Genomic DNA, 23,151 nt, shown 5'->3' with positions numbered 1-23,151 from the left:
CAGCAATTTACCTCTTTGCAGAAAGCAGCACAGGCCCGGGCAAAACAGCTGAGAGCAAAACAGCTGAGAGTCGGGAGGCCGATCTAATCAACTTGTGCTAATTAGGCTGTTTCTTCTTGCTGCTTGTTGCAAGGAAGTAAACTGCTGGGAGGCAGAGTCCAAAGGGTGGGGGCCAGTGGGTGGCCGGGGTTACATTCAGTGTATAAGACACACCTAAATTTTCACGCCCTTTTAGGGGGAAAAAGGTGCATCTTATAGTCTGAAAAATACGGTAACTATTGTCTAATGTCTTGAGATTTTTTCCACTATTGCAGTCTTCTGTAGAACAAACTTTATCTGACAAGATAAGATGGTATCAAAAGAGGTATCAAAAATTGGTCTCACAGTCCAATATCACTTAGAAAACGATGTTTCATTAGATCTACAAAAGAAACTGGTTGAGGTTTTAAAATTTAAAGGGGGAATACAAATGACAAACCAAAAGAGTAAAATGAATATTTTTTTTCTATAGGATTGATAAAGGAGGCTTGTTAAAGCCTTGAAGAAGTCTGTGAAAAATGTCAAAGAAGAAATTAAGAGAAATCAAATCTTATGACAATATTTGAATGAAATAAAGCTTAGACCAGGCATGTCAAACTGGCAGCCCACAGACCAGATGTGGCTCATACAGGCCACACCCATCCTGGCTCTGCAAGGGCAAAAAACATCCTGATATGTCATGATACGCGATGCGCAATGCGATCGGGTTTGACACCACTGGCTTAGACTGATAGAAGTAAAAGGAAGGAATATAAGGATGATTTATTCGATCAAAGTTAAAACAAGATATGTTGTTACCGTAGTTCTGGCAGTCCTTTATGGACTTTCTGCTGACATCACAACTTAAAATATGTTGTTTTAGGGAGTTGTTTATAGATAAGAGAGGTGATATAGAATGAAATGATAAATGTTTGTAACTTTAGTGGAGGTGAAGAATCACTATATTTGTTTATACTTGTGGGGGAGAAATCACATCTAAATACACATTTTTCTTTCTTTATTATATTCTTACTTTTCTCTTTCTTCTCTCTTTTTCTTTTCTTTTTCCTTGCACTTTTTATTCCTTATTTCTATACTTTCTTCTTCAAGTTTAATTAGTATTATATTTTACTATTATAATCTAAATATATTCAAAAAAGGAGTTGATCTGTGGAATCACTTCAGGCCATGTGAAGCAGTGAAAGAGAAAAAGGGCAGCAATAAAAATCCCATGTGTGCCCAAGAAATAAACTGATCTTTTTTTATTATTAAAAAAAAATACAAACAGACGGAACTGTTATGGAAATTGGTGTTTGGGAATAATAACTTTTCATCATGCCCTTCTCACAGTCAGTGTTTGTGGAATCTATGTCATTTTCTTGTATACAAAGAGACTACGGTTTTGTCTTTAGTTGCTATGCTGTATGACTAAACTAAAGGATATTCCTTCCTTCCTTCCTTCCTTCCTTCCTTCCTTCCTTCCTTCCTTCCTTCCTTCCTTCATTCCTTCATTCACTTAGTTCTAATTTGCTTAAGAAAAACACTATCCATTTTTAATCTTATAGTAGTATCTTCCTGACTAACTGACAGCTGAAGAAATAATCAGTGACTCTTCTAATTCTGGCACCAGAGATGCTAGACAAGAAGTCAAAACTGCCAACTGGAGCTGTCAATCAAAATTATGTACACATTAACATTGCACTTCACTTTGAAGGAAAAAGAATTCAGGGAAGTGATTTAAATCATAAAGAGGTGCATTCAATCTCTAAAATGCTGACAAATGGGATGCAAGTTGTCAAAATGCCTCATAAGAAGATCTATCCAGGCAAATCAGGTTTGTTTCTTCACAATAAACTCTCGGCATGGCACAAATGACTAAGTTCTATACACTTAAATTGTGTGCATTGAGACTCCGAGGCATGTGAAAGAGCTGCTGTTGTGCTTATGCATATATCAGTATTCTTTTAATTAATTATATGTTAATCTACAACTACTAACAAGCCATTTCCCAAAGTCTAGGCTGTGTATGGTAACACAAATAGTCCTAATCTTAATTTGAATCTTTTCAACACTCTTTTTAAGAGTGCAGCAGGATCGTTTCAATGCACACTGTACACACATTCAATGCACTAAACTACTGCATCCAATTTTGGTCGCCATGACATAAAAAAAGATGCGTTAGACACTAGAAAGAGTACAGAGAAGAGCAACAAAGATGATTAGGGGACTGGAGACTAAAACATATAAACAACGGTTGCTGGAATTGGGTATGCCTAGTTTAATGAAAAGAAGAATTAGGAGTGACATGATAGCAATGCTCCAATATCTGAAGGGCTTTCACAAGGAGGAGGGGATCAACCTATTCTCCAAAGCACCTGAAGGCAGAACAAGAAGCAATGAATGGAAATTAATCAAGGAGAGAAGCAACATAGAACTAAGGAGAAATATCCTGACAATTACAACAATCAGTGGAACAACTTGCCTCTGGAAGTTGTGGGTGCTCCAACATTGGAGCTTTTTAAGAAGAAATGGTATAGGGTTTCCTGCCTGAGTAGCGGGTTGGATTAGAAAACCTCCAAGGTCCCTTCCAACTCTGTTATTCTATTATGCAACATTCCTTTGCCAAATTGATAACTACTATATTCACTAAGACCTTCCCCCCCACATCAATTAGTGTCAAAGAAGCATCCCATACCTGTAAACCGCCAAACTTATCCCACTGCTTTTCTAAAGACATTTTGTTTCCCCATTTTGGGGGATTTTCATTAGCATTGTCATTAACATATTATCAAGAGCTGGATATTCTTATGAAAATAATTTTACTTACGAATGCACATTTCCCTGCTTTCATAAAATCCAGGGCAACACTGAGATTTCCGTCTATACATAGTCTTTTCTCCATGCCTATAAGCAGTTCGATAGCTGATTCTGTTAAAATATAAACATGTAAAATTTGTGAACAACTATTTCAAAAGATTCAGCTATGGTTATTTAAGGATAAATTGGATTGTTCTATAAATCAGCTACATCTCTTACAAAGAAAAATAAACAACATTATCTCCAAATGGAGATCCTTTTCAAGATCTATGACAAATATTGCAGCTGATGCTATATGGATTTGTAACCTACATTTGCTATTAAATATTTTCACTAATGAATTGGTACACATTCAGACCAATATTTAATTTTGAAATGCACAAAACCATTGTCAGACAAGTGAGCACAGCAAGAAGAAAGTGTATTTCTACAACATGTCATAAATTTACAAATTCAGAACTTTTAAAACTCAAAATGATTCAACATTAAAAACAAATTCTGTATTGTTCAAAAAGAATCAGTAAATAAATACATGTGTTTATTTGTTAAACTAATTTCTGTAACCACCCAACTCACACACACTGGCTCCACTATGCATAGCTGAAGCCATATTTTCACTTCTGCCCTGTACAAGGAGTAGTTTTACTACAGAACCACTTTAAAATTTCTGTTCTCCAATAATAATAATATATCCATTTTACTGAATTATCTTTTTAGAGAAAGAGAAGATCTGTGCAAGTCACACAGTCCTCTTTAATCTAGTAATGCATTTCAAAATTCAGGATAATATTTTCAAGGCTATCTTACAGAAGATATACATGTAAATATCAGTGGCATTGTACATGTAAATATCCATATCATCTGATTTTGCAAATGCTATCCATGTGCCACTATGCTTCAATATGTTTTCTACTGTTTCTAATATGTATCAACTATTAAGTACTTATAAAACATCACTTTAAAAGGGTAATCAAAATAGAATTACTAAAAAATCACCTGTGTCGTGTACACTTAAACCAGTTCAGTATGTCTGTACAGCTGGTGTAGTAAATCTGATCAAAAGGATGGGGATAGGATTCTTGCACTGTAACAGAATAACTGCACAGGAAAAAAGGAATAAAATTATTAAACATGCAGTTCATTAGAGTAATTAAGTGAAGAAATTTCAATAGGATGGAAATAAAGGTGAGAGTGAAAATAATTATATAATTACATAATAAGATAATTATTATTACTCCCTACTGCAGTGGCCCTGAGGTTAAACCTAAAAGTAAATAACAATGGGGCATTGCAGCGGTTCTTCTTTTGAGTGGAGTTGGTAAATATCTTTTAGGGGATCTGTTGTAACTTTGAATGTCCATTAAGTGACCATTTGTAAGCCAAGGACTATCTGTACTGTCAACAGGAAACAAGCTTAATTCAAGAAGTCTATCTTTTCAAGCTTATCTAAACAATTATTAAGCTGCTTAAGACCAGCTGCCTGCAATTACTGCAGGGTTCGAATCTCGCCAAGGCTCAAGGTTGACTCAGCCTTCCATCCTTTCTAAGGTAGGTGAAATGAGGACCCAGTTTGTGGGGGCAATAAGCTGACTTTGTATAAATATACAAAAGGATGAAGGCTATTGCTGAGCACATTGTAAGCCGCCCTGAGTCTTCGGAGAAGGGCGGCATATAAATCAAATTAAAAAAAAAAAAAAAAAAAAAAAAAAAAAAAAAATGTAATTTTTTTAAAAAATAAATAAATATACAATGTCTTACAAATCTAATAAGATCCTACTGTTTATGACAATCCAAGAAAGTTCAGCCCATTCTATGTCAATTTAGACAATGTAAATCCCAAACACAACAATGCAGATTTGCAGCCTTTAGCTAGGAATTCTGCTTATTAAATTCAGATACAAGATTATTTCTATATACTTAGTACATGTACTCTTCCACACCCTTGAATATGGGAAGTCACATGAAAGATTGCTATACTTAGAAGAAACCACTAGCCAGGTTCACAGTTTTCTATTTCTTTTCCTTCAAGTAGATTGTGTTAGAATGGTGTATATTAGAAAAAGAAGACACATTTTGCTGATTCTGCTTCTTCCACTTATGAGCCCAAGGACATCCTCAGAAAATTTAGAAGAGAAGTCAATTATTGATCACATCAAAACTACAAACACTTACAGTATGCATTAATACAGGAAATGTTTGATTTAATTTTTAGATTATTGAATACTATAAAATAATAAAATATATTATTTTATGGGCATACAATGAAATGATGAATATTATGGTTGGGCCAGTGGTGGGTTGCCCCTGGTTTGGACCGGTTCACAAGAACCTGTAGTAAAACCGGCGGGAGGCTCCGCCCACCGACCCGGACGTCATCATAGGTGATGTGCAGAAGCTTCGAACTTCAATGCGAACTGGTAGTAAAGGTAAGTAGAACCCACCGCTGGGTTGGGCACATAGTTAGCCAGATGTTTAGACTGTTTGGGGCAGTTTTGTCTAGCTATTGAGTCTTTCCCAGAGACCTGGAATAAGCAGATGTTGTCATTCAATGATATTAAAGGATGCAATGATGATATTACAAAATGCAAGCAGTTCCAAGCAGAGCTGCCTTTTGCAATTAAGTGATGATGATCACGATAGTGATTTTGTCAATGCCAATAGGATTCAAGTGGCAGTCTAGATGTTTTGGGACTGCATCCAAGGAACCAGTTATTATTGGTACTACCTTTGCTTTCATTTGCCACAGTTGTTCTACTTCTATTTGCAGGACCTTGTATTCAGACTTTTTATGCTTCTTATCAACAATTGTTAAATTTGAAGTTATTTGTGGCAGATGTTTGTCCCATAGTACTTTAGCTTCTTCATTTTCTATTGCTTTGTCTATTTTGTGGTCCGGCAATTCTTGCTTGCAAGCAAATGATATTTCTTGAACATATTCCAAAGTACCATTGTTGCTACTTTGTTGTGCCATTGTTTATAGTCAGTCTGTGCAATCTTCTTGGGGCAGTTAATCTTGGAAAATAGAGTCTGCCTACTTCATAAATGAGGGGCATCATTCATTGCTGCTATTTTTGTTTTATACCCGTATCTTGTTTTAGTAGTTTTATGCCATTTATAAAAATACATGTACACACTTGTGTCTTGGTTTTATATCTTTTAATATAGTCATTTCCTAATGTCACCCATGTCTTGCTGTTTGCCTGTGATGCACACTTTACATATACATTGATTAAAATAACAATGCTAGAAAAATTACAGAACTTTTAATTAAAAGTAATGTTACCTTTCCCAGTGGCTACACACATTTGGATCCTCAAGATTTAGACATATGGTTGACGCTATCCAATGGTTCAATAGCATGAGTGTGAAATGAACAAAGGTGTCCAAATAAAGAACCATCTTTTCAACAAAATGCCTGTAAAAAGAGAAAAGAAAAGGATTGCTAATATTAATGGCCAGATACTATGCAAGCTACTATAGAGTCATATACTTTGGGTAAACAACTAAAGCCAATCCTGTTATGCAACAGAATGAGAAAACCTGCTTCATGCAGCATCTTAAGGAAATAATAGAAAGCAAGTGATTGTGAATGGTTTAACACAACTTCCCATGCTCAAATGCACTAAATTTCAGCCTCGTGCTTCTTCTTAAACTGTATGTTGGTTTTGCACCTGTTCCTGTTGCATGCAAAAGTTCAGAAATTAACATTACATCCCTTATTGCCGGTCTGTACTTTACAAAATGTCCAAGCAGTTTCAAGTTGAACTATAACTTTGTTTATTTACAGTAACAAACTATGACAACTGCTCAGTTCTTAATCTGCTTTTCCTAATCAAAATTTCACCCTCCAGCTAAGTTCCAGATATTTTGGGAAGTGGTAGTCAGCTCATCCTGCATCTGTTGGCTTCAGATTTATTAATTAAATATAACATTGGATAAATAACCCAACCCCAAGGTGAGTTAAGGGAGAGTATAGGAAAGACAGCAAGTTTGGGAGGAAATAAAACGAGTGTTAAATCAGAAACCTATTAAGAAATAAATTTTGAGTGTAGTAGATAAGTCAATACATTCCAGTGTCTACAATGTACATCAGGCATATTGTGGCTGTTTGCTTCTGTTTTCAATTTCTCAGTACTTAAATTTTTGAATTTATTTGTACCCTCATGTGTATTAATGTTTTAAAGCAGGGGTCCCCAACCCCCAGTTCATGGATTGGCACCACTCCGCAGCGTGCCAGCAACTGGGCTGCACAAACAAGAAAAGCCCCATCCGCGGGATGCAGGCAGCATGTGAAACCATGCTCCCTCTGATCTGTGGAAAAGCCTTTCTCCAAGGAACCAGTCCCTGGTGCCCAAAAGATTGGGGACAGCCAAGATAAATGTAATGTGTGAATTCAGGCGTAAATTGTGCTGATATTACTGATTGCCTGGTTTTTCAGTTTCTCACAAAATATTATCTTATTAACTGTGTAAATTCATGTATAATGACAAACCGTGGTTTGAAATTATATTGGAAAGTGGCAGTGAGTGAAAACCAAACTAAATATAATGGCATGAACAACCAGATGTTCTTAGCAGAATTGCTTTAATGACACAGAACACAAGCCTTGATTAATCAATTTAAAGAGCAAAAGGACTCATTCCTGCTTGCAGAAAAGGACTTACATTCAATATTAAAACGCATCTGATAAAAAACAACAATAGTGGTATAGGACAAAAGTAACAAGGGAAGGGATTACAGTTAAGTATGCCTGCTCCTAGCTTTAAGTATGTCTAGATCCCCTGATCAACATCAACATTTTAAAAGTATATATTTTTTCAATAGTGAATCAGTTACATCAAAAAAATAAATAAAAAATTGTACCCACTTGTGCATTTTGATTTCAGTATTTTGATTTCAGCAGTATTTCACTTATTAAGAAGGTAATTGTATTTCTTTTTTTTAAAATGTCAATAGTTTTCTTTCTGAATATATTTAACAATAACAGAAAATCAATGTAAAAAAGTTTTGAGCTATTTGCATGAACCCCCTAGTGTAAAACATGATTGCATCCTAGATCTTTTGCCTAATTATTAAGAAAAATCAAAACAGAAAATCAGTACAGCTGATTAGCATTGCTAAAGTGTCATATGAGCAATAAAATGTAGAAGGTATATTTAACTTTTACTATTTTCAATGCTAAGGCACACATTTTAAAATGTTTAAGAGAATATGTTACGAGAATAAAGACTATTTGATAAATGCATCAAATATTTTATAAATTTCAATCCTGCAACACTGAGAATGTATCCTCTAAAGAAGACTTACATTTAAAATGCTGGTGATGTATATAATAAAGACACCTAATAACTACTATTCAGGCCATACTCAGCTTAGTGTTCAGTGATAGAATAACTCAATATTAAATTATGTAATGAGAACATTTCAGAGCAATCAAGAAATTCTGCTATTCCTTATTTAACAATGATAATTAGGACTGGCAACATCATCACTAAGAAACAGAGTCAAAAATCAGGATATCATATGACTGCACAAACTTACTAAAGTAGTTGTGGCAGTGGTTAAGCAAACCTTGCATAGTTCTTTAGTGCAATGTTACATGAGCACTGTTTGTGACTTCCTGCCAGATTCTTCATTACTTTTGTTTGTCAGAAGCTGGCAGTAAAATCACAAATGGAAATCATGTGACTTTGGGCCTCTGAAACCATTTGCCAGTTGCCAAGCGCCTGAATCTGGATACACTGTTGTGGATGCAACTGTGAGGACCATTCTTAAATCTTGTTGTTATGTGCTGTTGTAATTTCAAACTGTTGCTGTTGTTAAATCTATGCTGACATTAATTATAATAGGAAATTTTTTTAAAAAAAAAATTAAAAATCAAAATCTTTGTGAAGATACTATAAGTTTGAACTGAGGAGGCACTCACTGCACTCCTTGCATTGAGAAACAAGAAAATGTTTAGGAAGTACTGTCCACTTTACATTGAATGGCCCCAGACTGGCATTTTCTCCATTAATCTTTTGATAGGAAATTCAGAAGTTAATTCCTTGCTATGAGCAATCATGTGAGTATATTTTTATTAACATAAGCAAAAAGGAATTTCAGTTTTCAAACAGTGATCCTTACAAAATATTTGAATACATTAAATCTGACTTTATTTTCTTTTAGAAAGTAGATAGAATTGACAAAGGATATTCTACACAAAGAGTTTTCATATATTTTATAAAAATTATTATTGTTTCTTGTATGACCTAATTATCTACTGAGATACTGCATTAAATAAACAAAATTTTAGTGAAATATTAACTTAATGAGCCACTTTATTAAACTTATGTACCGTCCATACTAAAAATTAAGAGAGAATGTTCTACAGCTCAGTTGCAACATGAGTTGTGAGGTAATTTACAATGATTTATTGGAGTGTGCATTACTCTGTGCCAAAAAAATAAGGAGATGATACATAAGTAGACTGTACATCCAACTAGAACTGATAGTTTCTATCACACAGTATCTTCTATTAGTTTTTAAAATTAGTCTGTTATAAAATACTTGTGTACACTGGTTATTTGGTACTTTTTGTTATTGATTACCTGACTCTTTTATTTTCAGAAGCCAAAATCAACAATCGTTGTTTTAACTAAGTCCTTTTAGCTCAGCTACATCAAGCAGAATAGAGAGAAATCAATGGGAAAAATATGACAGAATTTAACTCAAATCATAATAATTTTTAACGCTCTTACTTTTTTTTACTGCATGCAAACTGATAAAGAAGAGTACAAATAAAATGATGGAGGGGAAAAAACCTGGTGTCTTCTTTATTAACTTTTCCTATCTTTTTAAAAATATTCATATGTAAATAAAGCCCTCTCTTCAAATTTTGTACTAAGTTTAACTGACAGGTACATTTTGGAAACAGTTGTAATCTGTCTGCTGAAGTAAAGATTAAAAGATCAAGTTTCCCTTAACTTCCAAACTGGTCAAACCACAGCTGGTGCATCAGATTTTGAGCAACTGTTCAATGTATATACAACAAGGCTTCTGTCTTACTGTTGGGTTTGCTCAGGTCATCTGCATGTGGCATGGATTAAAGTAGGCATAAAGCTTTTTTAAAAATATAAAACTAGGCTAAACAGTGAGATTATAAACCAAATTCTTCTGACACTGGTAAATTTTGCCTTCTAATATGTTCTTTAGAGGGATTAAATTCACATGGCAAAACTGTATGAACGTACATTTTTGCAACAGTATTGAAAGAATGAAAAAGTTGTGATTTATCCCATGCATTATTAAGCTGCATGTAAAAATAAGGCAAAGGGAATAGAAAATAATATATGGAGGGAAGTCTCTTGGAATAGCAAACAAATATGTTTTCAACAGGAACAATTCATTTCCTTGCACCAAAAAAACCTGCTTATATAAAAAGTTAACTAACAAAGCATCTCTTTTATTAATGCAATTGATTCTTTATCTTCAGAATTGGGTATCAGAATTTTGCTGATAAAAATCAACTAACCTAGTTCATTGTTTTTAAATAATACATAAATTTAATAAATAAATAAATTTAAATTATTTTTAAATTATTATTAAAAGAAACATGCAAATTAATAATACCAAATTATGAAAGCCTCTTTTCATAGGAAAAAATCATATTAAGTTATGTTAGGGAAACACCAGAGTAAATAAAGTATTTTTTTTTCCATTTTCACAAAGTAAGCTATCCCTAACCATACAAATAAAGCATTTTCTGATAGAGAAATCAGTAGTGACTATATCAGTGCAGCTTATTAGTAAACAAGGACTGGACTATCAATGATTTTGTAGTCATTATTCCACTTTTGAAAAGTATCTTGTGTATTCTTACTACAGAACAAATCCCAAACAACTTGGATATGAATATGTTTAAGAGCAAAGAGTACATTCGTTACTGCCCAGAGAGATTTTATTTCTTCTCTCCTTGGCACTCAAACAGGCCTCTCCAGATATAGAATGTATGGCAGTGGTGGGTTTCAAAAATTTTTACTACCGGTTCTGTGGGTGTGGCTTGGTGGATGTGGCATGGTTTGGTGGGCCTTCCTGGTCAACGTGGCAGGGGAAGGATACTAAAAAATCTCCATTTCCTCCCAATCAGCTGGGACTCAAGAGGCAGAGAATAGATGGGGACGGGGCCAGCCAGAGGTGGTATTTACCAGTTCTCCGAACTACTCAAAATTTCCGCTACTGGTTCTCCAGAACTGGTCAGAACCTGCTGAAACCAACCTCTGGTGTATGGGCATATGCAGGAATAAAGAAAATACTTACATTATATTTTCCAGTTGCATTCAATTAAACAACTTCTTCACAAATTGAACAGGATTTCTCTGACAAGAGTTTAGGGCTGATATAAATATTCTTTTTGATGTAATAGAAATCAGTTGAGATGAAAACAATTCAAGTGTATTTATATATTACACCTTTCCAACCAACGGCACCAAATATTTCAACTTCAGATTTTAACCACAGGGCATGATAATGTTCTAGACATAACATTAGCCAGTCTGAGCCAGTCTTATCACACAGAACTGGAAAATCAATTCTGATTCATTTTAATCCAAATGTACCATTTAAAAATGTAGGTAGTCCTCAATTTGCCACCATTCATTTAATTACCATTCAAAGTTACAACAGCACTGAAAAAAGTGACTTATTTTCACATTCAATGGCTGTTGCAGCTTCCCCACAGTCATGTGATCAAACTTTGGATGCTTGGCAACCAGCATGTAGTTGCAAGGGTTGGACCATTCCAGGGTCCTAGGTTTGTCATTTGCAACCTTCCTAGGGTGCTTCTGGCAAGCAAAGTCAAAGGAGGAAGCCAGATTTGCTTAACAACCACATGATTCACTTAACAACTTCACTGATTCACTTAACATGATTCACTTAACAAAAAGGGCGTGAAATAGGGTATGATTCATTTAACAACTGTCTTGCTTAGCAAGGAAAATTTTGGGTTCAATTGTAGTCATAAGTCAAGGACTGCCTGTACATGAATCTGTCCTTAAGCATTTGATTAATAACAAGCAAATGAAACTGAGCTGCTACATATGAGTTTATACAGCCAGAAGCCCTTTGCTAGATACTTCCAATTTAACCAAAATAAGATAAAAGATCAAGTTCACTAATCCCTAGGCTGAACCTAGTGCTTGCATATTTATTACCATTACCGCAGAGTTATTCTTCTGGTCTGAAAATGAAATCACAGACAATAATGTCTTCTTGTAAAGTTTTTAATAACATAATTCCTTACTTTCTTTATTTAATATATTCTCACTAAGAACTATAATAACCAAATTCCTTTCCTTTCCTTTCTTTTCTTTCTTTTTTTTTTTTTAAAAAAAACACTTTTTAAATAAAAGCAAATAAAAATCCAAGGTAGTTAGTTTATTCTAAATGTCTCTATCATCCAAACAGGATTTAAGGTGGTGTACAACTATTTGAATAATTACAGCATTAGAATGATAATGTTAAATGAAACAAATAATCATCAAGACGATAAAATATAGATGCAATAATCAATGCTTAGGAAAGCTTTAAAAATTTATACAGCTGGTTAAAAACAAGTTATTTCCCCTTTTCTATCTGAATCTCAGTCATTACTCTTTCTTTTTCTTATTCTTTGAAATCACTAACATTCTTTTCCTATGACATCTGTCCATTTTTCCACCTGCTTTTTCCTCAAGCATATTATACAAAATGCTCAATTTGAAATAACTTCCTATACCTAAATTCATTTGGAATTTGCTTTGTCATAGTAGCCCTTGCAGTTGTTTTATAGCCTAAAGCTAGAGTCCTGCCATCTTGTCCTACTTAATTATTAAATTGTTTATTAAATGCATTTACTATATATTTCCACCCAACTCACACACTGATTCCAGGCAACTTACAACATTAAAATTCCACAATATAAAAATCCCATATACCCCACTGACCCACCACCCATTCTCCTGGCAACAAGCACAATCACACCAGTCACTTGATTAGTTCTATTAACATGGAGTCCCCAGATCCACTGACAGAACCATGTCTTCAGGGCAGTGGTGGGTTTCAAATTTTTTTACTACTGGTTCTGTGGGTGTGGCTTGGTGGCCGTGGCATGGCTTGGTGGCCGTGGCTTGGTGGGCATAGCAGGGGAAGGATACAGTAAAATCTCCATTCCCTCCCCAATCCAGGGGAAGGTTACTGCAAAATCCCCATTTCCTCCTGATCAGCTGGGACTTGGGAGACAGAGAATAGATGGAGGCGAGGCCAGTCAGAAATTTTACTACCGGTTCTCTGAACTACTCAAAATTTCCGCTACTGGTTCTCCAGAACTGGTCAGAACCTGCTGAAACCCACCTCTGCTTCAGGGCCTTCTAAAAAAGTATCAAAGTTGGCATCAATCTTATCTCTGGAGGAATGATATTCCAAAGGGAGGGAACCCTCACACAGAAGGATCCCACTAGATGTACTTTCCTAACAGATGGGATCAGTAATATACCTTGTCTTCCTGCTCTGGTGGGCTGGGGAGATGTAATTAAGAATACTTGTGAACTTACTAGAAGCATCCTAACAAACAGGATGCTTGACCAGGGGTTCTGATTCCTGATGATAATCTTGCCAGAATTCTTTGCCCTAAGGGTGTGTGTGTGTGTGTGTGTGTGTGCGCGCGTGCGTGTATGTGTGTGTGTGTGAGAGAGAGAGAGATATAAAAGTCCTATATTTAAGTGATGTATTATGGAAGCAGCATTATTAAAACTAGAAAATAATCATGATTATTTTTGAATTACAATTCTTCAGTTACTCTGTGCTACATTAGAAAATCCTAAATTTTGATTTTTTTTTAGTTTAAAACATATTAATATTGCAATAGAAGATAATATATGTAATTTGGAGTTCATCTGTAGAATCCTTCATGCTTCTAAGCTTGGTTGTTTGCTTGCAATGTTTCATTAACCAACTAGATAATAACATCTATTCAGATAATAAAACACCTGCAAAGCCAAACTCACCAAACTCAGAGGGCCCCAAAAACTCCATGTATTAATATGATTATTTAATATAGAAATTGTAACTTTTTGGACAAAGAAAAAGATACGGTAATTAAATTATCCTATAATAATGCACTGCAGTTTAAGACATATTTCACTGAGAGCTCATGCAAGCCTTCCAAGCATAATTTACGAAGTATTTTTGAACAGCATATGGGTCTATTACTTACTTTCCCACCCACCATGTCTGGTATGGCTGAAAATCCCAAAGGATTATTCTTATATTTAAATAAAGGTTCTTCTTGTCAAAATTGCTTTCTACAAATAGTAACAGTCTGTCTAGCCTTTATTAACTTAACCTATTCAGCTGTGTTGTCACTTTTCCTAGAAGGCTTGATGTAGTTGGTAGAAAGTATACTGTCATTAATAGACAAATTCCATTTCTGGACTAGGCATAGATGTGTTAATTGTTTCTTCAGCTTCTTCCTTGCTTGGTGCTAAACATAATCAGAAAGTTATGTTTTACAAAATAATCCTATGGATTCTATTGAATTATCGCAGATCTGTAACTACTAGTTATTGTTTTAGGTATGTTGTTAGCACAAAATAGTTTGTTATTTAGATGGTATATTATTTCTAGAGTGAAATAATAAAATTGAAATATTGTATAATTGCATGTTATGATAGTTTATTTATTTATTGTAGGAGATGACCAGGCTGAGCTGGAAGATTTGGTCAAATGCGTCACAAGTCCCTGCAGGCCTGCAAGATATCTAAGTTTAGCCCACCCTGAATGTCTATTTTATCTCCCACTCAATTCCCTTGACTGTTAGTTGGTCAAATTCTTTTAGAGAGCTTAAGTTGCAATAAATCTTTATACTCATTTGAACTGCCTGAATTTCCTGATTTCAGTGCTTGACGTTTATTATTATAGTTTATGACAATTGTAATTAAAAATTAAGTCAGACAAATGGTTAACATAGTGAAGAGACTATGGAATGCTAGAAGCTTGGCATTCAGATAAACCAGCCATCAATAGACACATAGACATAAATCACATATACACATCATTCAAAAGAGACAATAAAAAACTACAAAAGAGAGGACTTCCGGCTGATGTTGCGGCGAAATCGGACGTGAGGAGCGGGTCTCCGTGCTCCCACACAGAGTTCTCCCTGTTGGAGGGCTCCAAAAGGAGTTAAAGCCACCCTGTAGGGATGGTGAAGTAAAGAGGGGCACCCTGCAGGTCGCAGAGAGCTGCAATTCTTCTGCTTGACCCAGGGCTTCTTCCCTCTCATCCATGACAAGGAGAAGAGGCAGCAATCATGGTTGACATGAAGCTGGGACAGCCGAGGCAACAAAGAAATGTGCAGGAGCAGTGTAGATGAACAGTGACTGGAGCTGGGTGAGAAAATTCCTTTTTTATTTAGACCCTAAATTTAAAAGAAAAAAAGAAGAAAATCCAGGAAAAGATACTGTTAGAACTATTTGTGATGACCCGGAGCATGGCACGAAGGCAACACAGCCAGAGAACTGGTATGAGTCTCTTAATTGGCACCAACTTTGCCCCCAATGTCCCGTTTACTCTCCGGCTTGGAGAAAAACTCTGCAACAAACCTGCAGCAGCTTCTGGCTGCAAGTGCTCCAGTCCAAATGCTGTAAACAGAATGATTGCAATCAATCACTCCAGCAGGGAAAGATAATGAGTCCCTGAAGTGAAGAATCATGTCAATAATTCCAGCGAGACAATATAAACACGCAGAAGCACGACACTAATTTAAACATTTAGGAGGAATGCCAGGAATGCAGGCCACAACTCTCAACACTAGATGAATTCAGTGTTTGTTCCCATCAAACACCCCTCCCAACCGCCTCTCCTTTAAACTCCATCCCCAGGTGTGCCTTGTGAAGAAAATTGGGGGCCTTTTCTTCCTCGTAAGCCACGCAACCCACGTTGCTCTCTTCTGTGTTCTTCCCTGTGCGCCCTAGGATGAGGAGGGGGTGGGCCTTGGTCTTCATCTGAACCCCTTCTCCCTCGTTCTACCTCTCCCCTGATCTGCCCAGCCTGACTTTGCCCTTCTCCAGTTTCCTCCACAGCCAACGGAGCCACTCTCCCACTTTCTGTTAGCTGTTCATCTTCCGTCTCAGATTCAGACTTCAACAGGGGCATGACACTATTTCTCAAAGCAGCAAATAACCATAGAGAGAAATATCCTAGACCCGAAAGAAAGGAACTAAGGGGGGAAAAGCTAAGGACCTTTAGTTTTAGAATTATCTACTTGAATATCTGACTCTGCTCCCATAAATTGAATTAAATTTGAATTAATCAATTTGTTAGACTCAAAAACAACACTGAAACCTAAGTTGATACTGGTGAATGGAAAATATACCATACCTCTACAAAAATTTCTGATAAGAGAGATAAACAACATTCATCTGGAGGACTGTGGTGATACTCATTGTTCTATAACTATCTACTTTATGATTACTGAACTCTATTGTGAGAATAAGGAAGACCTTTAAGTAAAGTAAAGTGAGTTGATTTTTGGAAAGCTGGATCACTTAAATGGAACAGATTAATAATCCTGAGATGTAAAGAACTTTCTGAGGAACAACATTGGACCTGAATATATTGTTTTTGGATTATTGAGTAAGAGCGGGACTTACCAAAATAAGACAAAATGCTCCATCAGGGGGAAATGAGTGAGATTTCAAATGAAATGGCAGTGATGTTTCAAAGTATTAGGGATACTATGACAATGAATCACAGAAAGATGAAGAACCTAGTGCAAGGCATAAATGGGAAAATAGAAAATATGTTACAACTGATAATGAATGAAGATCAAAGAGTCCAGGAAAGAGAGGAGAGATTAGAAAGAATGGAGGAAAAGACAGAACAGACAAACCAGCAAATAAAACAAGGAGATGAGAAGGAGAAGACGATAATAAAGATAATAATGATTGATGAAATAAACCAAGGGGAAAGTATTTTAAGAGATTTAAAAATGGAATTGGAGAAGCAGGAAGATACTTTTGAAAGGGAGATAGGGGCTTGGGTGAACACTCTGGAGACCTGGCAGTTTAGGGGGATAGAGATGAGAGAAATATTCAGACTGAATGGTAAAGACGCAGATGTTGATAGAGACAAAGATCTAAGAGAGGAGTATGGGAGGCAAGCTAAAAAACAAGTAAGAATTAAAGTATTAAAATGGGCAAGAGATGATGGATAGAAAGGAATTTTTTTTTCTTTTTTTTCTAATATAATGATGGCCTTATTCAAAACTTGAATAGAGCTAGAAATCAGAATGCACACTTTTCTATAAAGCAATAGTTAGATGGGAAAATTGGAGGTTAAAAGATGGTATTATTGTGTATGTTTAAACAATATGATAATTGGTACTTGAATGGTGTATTGAAACATTGAATAATCAAATAATGAAGGACTATGTCTTAATATAAACCTATGTATTAACACTAGGATTAGTAATGGTGGCCTGACTAGAAGCTAGAATAGAGGAAGAAATAAGAAATAGGGGGAATATTACCATATATAATTTTTATATAATAGAATATAAGCAATAACTAGATAGAAAGATTAGAGGCTGAAATATGGTATTATTATGTATGCTTAAATAATATCATTGGCATTAAAATGGAACATTGAAATATTGAATGGCTACTTTAAAACACACATGTATATTAATACTAGGATTACATAAATTTGATTAATGTAACAAATATTATTAATATTATTATTGCTACTTGTATCAACATGAATTATACCCAGAGGCCACTGTTCATGTATTGATATTGATGTATATTTAAAAATAAAAATCCAAGAAAACTTTTTTAAAAAAGCTATAAAAGAAACAAAAAGACCAGAACATATCCTTTCCAACAATCAACATCCAGAGAAGCAGGAATTAACATGAGACAAACTAGTTGCCTCCAGAAAAAGCACCTTTGGGACAACCATAGCCTGGATGACTGAGAATCTCTCAAGACCTTTAGCTATACAATTTGAGATGAACAGCCTTTGAATGGTGTGGGAGTAGGAATGGATTTCCAGAGAAAAAAAATTGCAGATTACAGGAACCAGGAGCGCTACTCAGGTGACTCTGAGGACACAGATAAACCTCCAAGTGCTTCAATGACCCTCTAAAAGGATGCAAATGACCAGCTGTCTGCAAGGAATATAAATCCTTCAACTGCCCACTATCCTGTCAGAGCTGAAGAAGCTTCTTGGATGAGAAGTGAAATGTCTTCAAAGAAAAACAAGAAGTCCAGTTGCCTCCAGAAAAAGCACCTTTGCTTCCAGATTGAAAAAAATCACTGTTATCTAGTTTAAAATATTCAGCCAATGAAGATGATATCAAATTAAAACATTTCATAACATTTAAATATAATTTATTGGCTCTACTTATGACATGATCTTAGAATAGGTAATTTAAGTAGTTAATTAACATTAGTAATTTAATTAAAGCTGACCTACAATTACCTGGTTTCATATGTCATTTTAATGCCCATAGATGGTTTCTTAAATGGGCAATTTGAATGTAAAGAAAAAATTAAAAAAATTGGTCTGGTGGATATGTGGGAGGGAATCATTTTGTAGTAGAAAATACAAGGGGAAATGAAAGAAATGACAGTTTCTTACCTCTAATTAACTGGGATTGTAAGAATAGCTGGGGGGGGTGTGACCACATTTATTGTCAATTTTAGAATGTTCCTTGATTCTAAAATCCAAAATGCTCTACTTTTATATTTGCAAAACAAAGCAATTACTGCAAAATAACTGTAAAAGAAATAAAGCCAAACAATTGAAAGTTGTAGCTGTTTGCAAGGAAAAGTGAATAATCCCAGATATTTTCTAACCTTAATTCTGCCAAGTTTTCCAATTAATTTAGGCAGACTGAAACTGCAGTTCAACATGCATAATGGTTTTTTTGTCTAGCTGTCACATGAATAGCATTGTTATCATTATTGTTACATAAGGTTTAGAATGGAAAAGATGCTTTCCTTTAAACTACCAGCTTTCCAGAGTTGCAGAGCTGTTAAACTGATTAAGTAGTAAATAGTTTTCCTACTGTTTGTTATATCAAAATTTTAAGGCATGAGTTACTTATTTTTAGTTATATAACAGTCATATTATACCAATTTTCTGGTGTCAGGATTATCTGCAAGGAATTAATATCACAGTATAATTTAATATCAGTGTGATATATCTAAGAGTTTCCTACAGAGCAGTTTCCCTAAAGATCACTGAATTCTTCAGCGTTGTTCACAATCACCAGTTGCCTCACTACTGAATGAAAGAACTCAACATGTGTTAACCCCATCATATTAGAAGACCAAATGACAATAAAAATTAGTAAGCAGACTGAACTGTCTTCACCCTGTGATCTGTCTTACAAGATGTTGTTGAAAAAAGTCAAAACAAAAAGGGCAATCTTTATTTAGTTAAAATGTTTTTAGTGCCTTTCAACCAATAGATCGAGATGTGTTTGCACCTGAGTATATATATATATCTTGACAAAATATTGCAATATGTTTGCATCTCTTTGTGTAAAGATGTGGATTTTAAGGAGGGAAAGACAAAGCTTCTTAAGGATGTATGTGCACTGAATGTTCATGACACCATGTATATAAAAAACTTCTAATAGGTTAAATTTAGAATATTTATAGTCACATACAGAAGCATTCCATGATATTTCGCTGTTGGAAGCAAAACAAAGATGCACACGTTGGGGAAATAACAAGATGAACTGTCCAGAGCCTGTACTGGTTAGGTGGAATGTCATTAAGGTTAATTACAGTGAAATAAATAAAAAAAGAAATTTCCATGTACTAAAAGCTAGTTGAAAGTCTTTTCCTTACTTGCTTCCACATGTCTGAAGGCAATATTGAGATATAGGAAGAGCACTTAAAGCTTTCCAGAATTTGCTGCATAAGATTTTGCCTAATAGTATGGCTGGTTCTATCCAAAATCTTTCATAACAGCTAAAAGGCCAGAATTTTAACTTGCCATTTAATCATGTTGGTAATATGTAGGAAGTTATTAAGTACTATTTGCTCTGATGAACTCAGTCTATTTCTATTGTAGTATGCATATAGAAATAGCAATGACACATAGACTTATATACTGTCCCCTAGTGCTTTACAGCACTTTCAGAGTGCTGTTTACAGAGTCAGCATATTGCCCCCAACACTCTGGGTTCTCATTTTACCAACTCAGAAGGATGGAAAGCTGAGTAAACTTTGAGCCAGTCAGCACTGAACTCCAGACTATGGATAGAGTCAGCCTGCAATACTACATTCTAACCACTGTTCCAACATGGTATATGATATGTTTATCAAAAATTCAGGCCTTTTAGCTGTTATGAAAGATTTTGAACATTTTGTTCAAAATCCCCCTGGGATCCGGCCCCCGGGCCTTGAGTTTGACACTCCTGATTTAAGGAATTAGGCCCTAAAAGGTAGTCTGGAAGACTAATAATCCTTCCGGTCTTCCTATCCTACAACCCAGTTTGTAGATCCAAGCCCATGTAAATGATTTTCCCTTTACATTGAAGATTAAATAACAATATTGTGCAGGAGCACCAGGTTTCTTTGGAATCATGTTACTTATATAACTCTATTTAACTATAACCAATGAAACTTGAGCATCATTATGAATTAATAAAGATGAGCGAAGTCTTTTTGTTACATAAAAGAAAAAGCTGTTAAAAACAAGATCTGTTTGACCTCATGTCCTAATGCGTCAAACTTTGACTGGTTTGCTTACTTACAATTTGAATCTCTGCTTTTACTTTGAATATGCTCCTCAGCTAATCCTTTACTGCCATTGTTTTCTATATAGAATATCTGATGCATGCATTAAACTTTGACTCTCTTGGAATAACTATACTGACCTTGGTATAACTTTACTGACCTTGGTCTAATTGACTATAATTCCATATTTGAATAATTTCAAGATAAAAGTTAACTTGGTGTCAAGATTTATAGGCTTCTGGAGTTCTTAGAAGATTTGTTTCATTTTTCTTGAAACTGTTCCACTGCATTTTGAAAACAATTATTACATTTTATTTAAAAAAATCAAGATATATTGTTTGGCTTAGCTAAAAAAAAAGTCACATGGCTAGCACAGTAAAAACTCATCTACCCATAAAATAATTTTATAACAACCTTTTTCAGATTAAGCAGTTTAAAGTGATTTCTAACATTGATCAGTATAAAGTAGTTGTTTTTCCTTCAACAGCATAGACAAGTAGAAAAATGTAATGAACATTTATTTTCCTGCCTTACTGCCTTTCCACTGTACAAAGGGATGTTATTTTCTTTTTCTTACCGATAACGTTGAAACAAACAACACTAAAATTCCAATCACTGTGTGTTTGTTTATCAAATAATGTTAATATTTAGCATGCAACAAAAATGCAAAATCAAATATTATTTTTCAAGAGCAAGCTGGAATACATGTCAAAAAGTGCACATATTTTTAAACTCGCACATTGCATAAATATGCTCTGTAATATATTCATTATTCAATTATCAAGGTTCTCCATTACAGTTGACTGCCATTCTTAACTTGGCCTTAAAAAATGTAAATAAACTATTCAGCAGCGTGTTAGTTACTCACTTTACTGTTGTGCTAAGCCCATTTCCTTACATCCCATACTGCATGCACATCATGAAGAACACACATTGTTAATTATGTATGCTCTCATTTTGAATAGTGTTACTGGGCATTCAGGAATGTTTACAGAGAAAAATGAAGTCTGAGGCCAGTTTTCAGTTTCAGCCTTGCATCACATATGGAGCTCAATCAATGGGCACATTCTTTTGAAGTACAAAACAGTGACTTAGCTGGTTAGAAAACTTCCACTTTCACAGATCTGTTATTAAGCTTCCCAACTGCTAAACATTTACTGTCAAAGCGCTAGTCTTGTATCTCGCTTAACCAATATTGAGGAAATAAGCAATCTTGATAGTTTTGAAATTGAAAAAGAAAAGGGGTGAAATTGTATTTTATCTATTTCATATATTTGTTAACCACCCAATGACCTTGATTCTCTTATAAATTAAAAATATAGAACACAAAGGAATAAGTAAGTGATGGTAAAATGACTGATACAAAACAGATAAAACCAGCAACCATACAATTCAAACACAGAAGGAAAGTAAGTTAGAAAACAGAAAAATCATGTGTGTTTGAAGGATGTCCCACTAGAGGCAATGTAATATATCTAAAGACAATTGATACAATTTAAAATATTTAAATCCTATTTGTTCGTCTAACAAGTATTATAAAAATTAAAAGTATGACAAAAAAAATTCAATCATAAACAAAGTATACTGTGCACCTACTAACCCTAATCCTATTAAGACTATCACAGAGCATAGTTATACTTCTTGAAGGGTTTCAGAAAAAGGAATAAAAATGACAATCAGGATCAGACAAGATAATCAATATGTTTTTTGATGTTTCTCTTAAAAATTCCATTACATGACAGAGTCATATCAAACTATTCTACCACCAATAAAATATCATACCTTAAGTTTGTGGATAAGTTATCTGTTATCCTAAACAGATAGTTTAATTTGCTTCAAAGTTCACCACGTAAGTTTAACTTGTCGAATATTTTGAACTCCAACAAAGTTGAAAGATTTCATTCAGACAAATGAATGAAATGTATAATCAACGAAATATGAAAACAATGCTGCCTATCATTAGTACAAATTACTATATCGAAGGAAATAAAAGGATTACTTTTGTTTTATTATTTTATTTCTTTTTGTGAATTCCTCTATGCTCATGAAGGCCTCATGAAGGTAAATGAGTAAATCTTATTTACATGCTAGAGCAAAAAGTAACCCTGCTGTTACTCTGGTGTCCCGATAGATGGGATCACTGATCCTCCTCCTCTCAAAAATAGCCAAGAAACTATTTCTAGAAGTTCATTACTGATGTTATCCACGCATCACAATTTAAGAAAACAAGATACATCCTCTCTTTTTGTACATGCACCAGTGAGAAAGGTGAATCAGAGAACATTCTATTATATCCATGTTGAATACAATTCTTGTGAACTGTTGTTTATTTATCCTGTTTATGTTATTAGCTATAGCTATCAGGGCTGCAATAAAGCATTACATTGTGAAATGAACTTTTAGCCAAGCATTTTTCTATTCTATCTCCACTATTTATCCCACTCATATTTTATTGGCCTATTTCAGTCACCCGAGAGATTTCTCTAAACATTTTGTTGTTACAATGCACTTCTGCTAATACTCCTTGTACCTGAAGATTGCAGAA

General features: G+C 34.7%; 1 protein-coding gene across 2 annotated transcripts in view; it reads right to left on the bottom strand.

Moving 5' to 3' along the window:
• MEGF10 (multiple EGF like domains 10) overlaps nt 1-23,151 on the bottom strand; it is a 102,387-nt gene that overhangs the window by 77,013 nt on the left and 2,223 nt on the right. For both annotated transcript variants that reach the window (XM_034409994.3, XM_034409996.3), the window contains exons 2-4: nt 6,119-6,250; nt 3,832-3,933; nt 2,846-2,946 (exon numbers count right to left, since the gene is read on the bottom strand). In XM_034409994.3, the coding sequence (XP_034265885.2) occupies nt 2,846-2,946; nt 3,832-3,933; nt 6,119-6,234 (319 nt within the window). In that variant the 5' untranslated portion in view covers nt 6,235-6,250. The remainder of the gene's footprint in view (nt 1-2,845; nt 2,947-3,831; nt 3,934-6,118; nt 6,251-23,151) is intronic.

Source organism: Pantherophis guttatus, chromosome 2 (genome assembly GCF_059756535.1).
Source record: "Pantherophis guttatus breed Tessera chromosome 2, ASM5975653v1, whole genome shotgun sequence".
Taxonomy (NCBI): domain Eukaryota; kingdom Metazoa; phylum Chordata; class Lepidosauria; order Squamata; family Colubridae; genus Pantherophis; species Pantherophis guttatus.
Note: the sequence above shows the minus strand (reverse complement) of the source record. Positions and strands in the feature narration are given on the sequence as shown.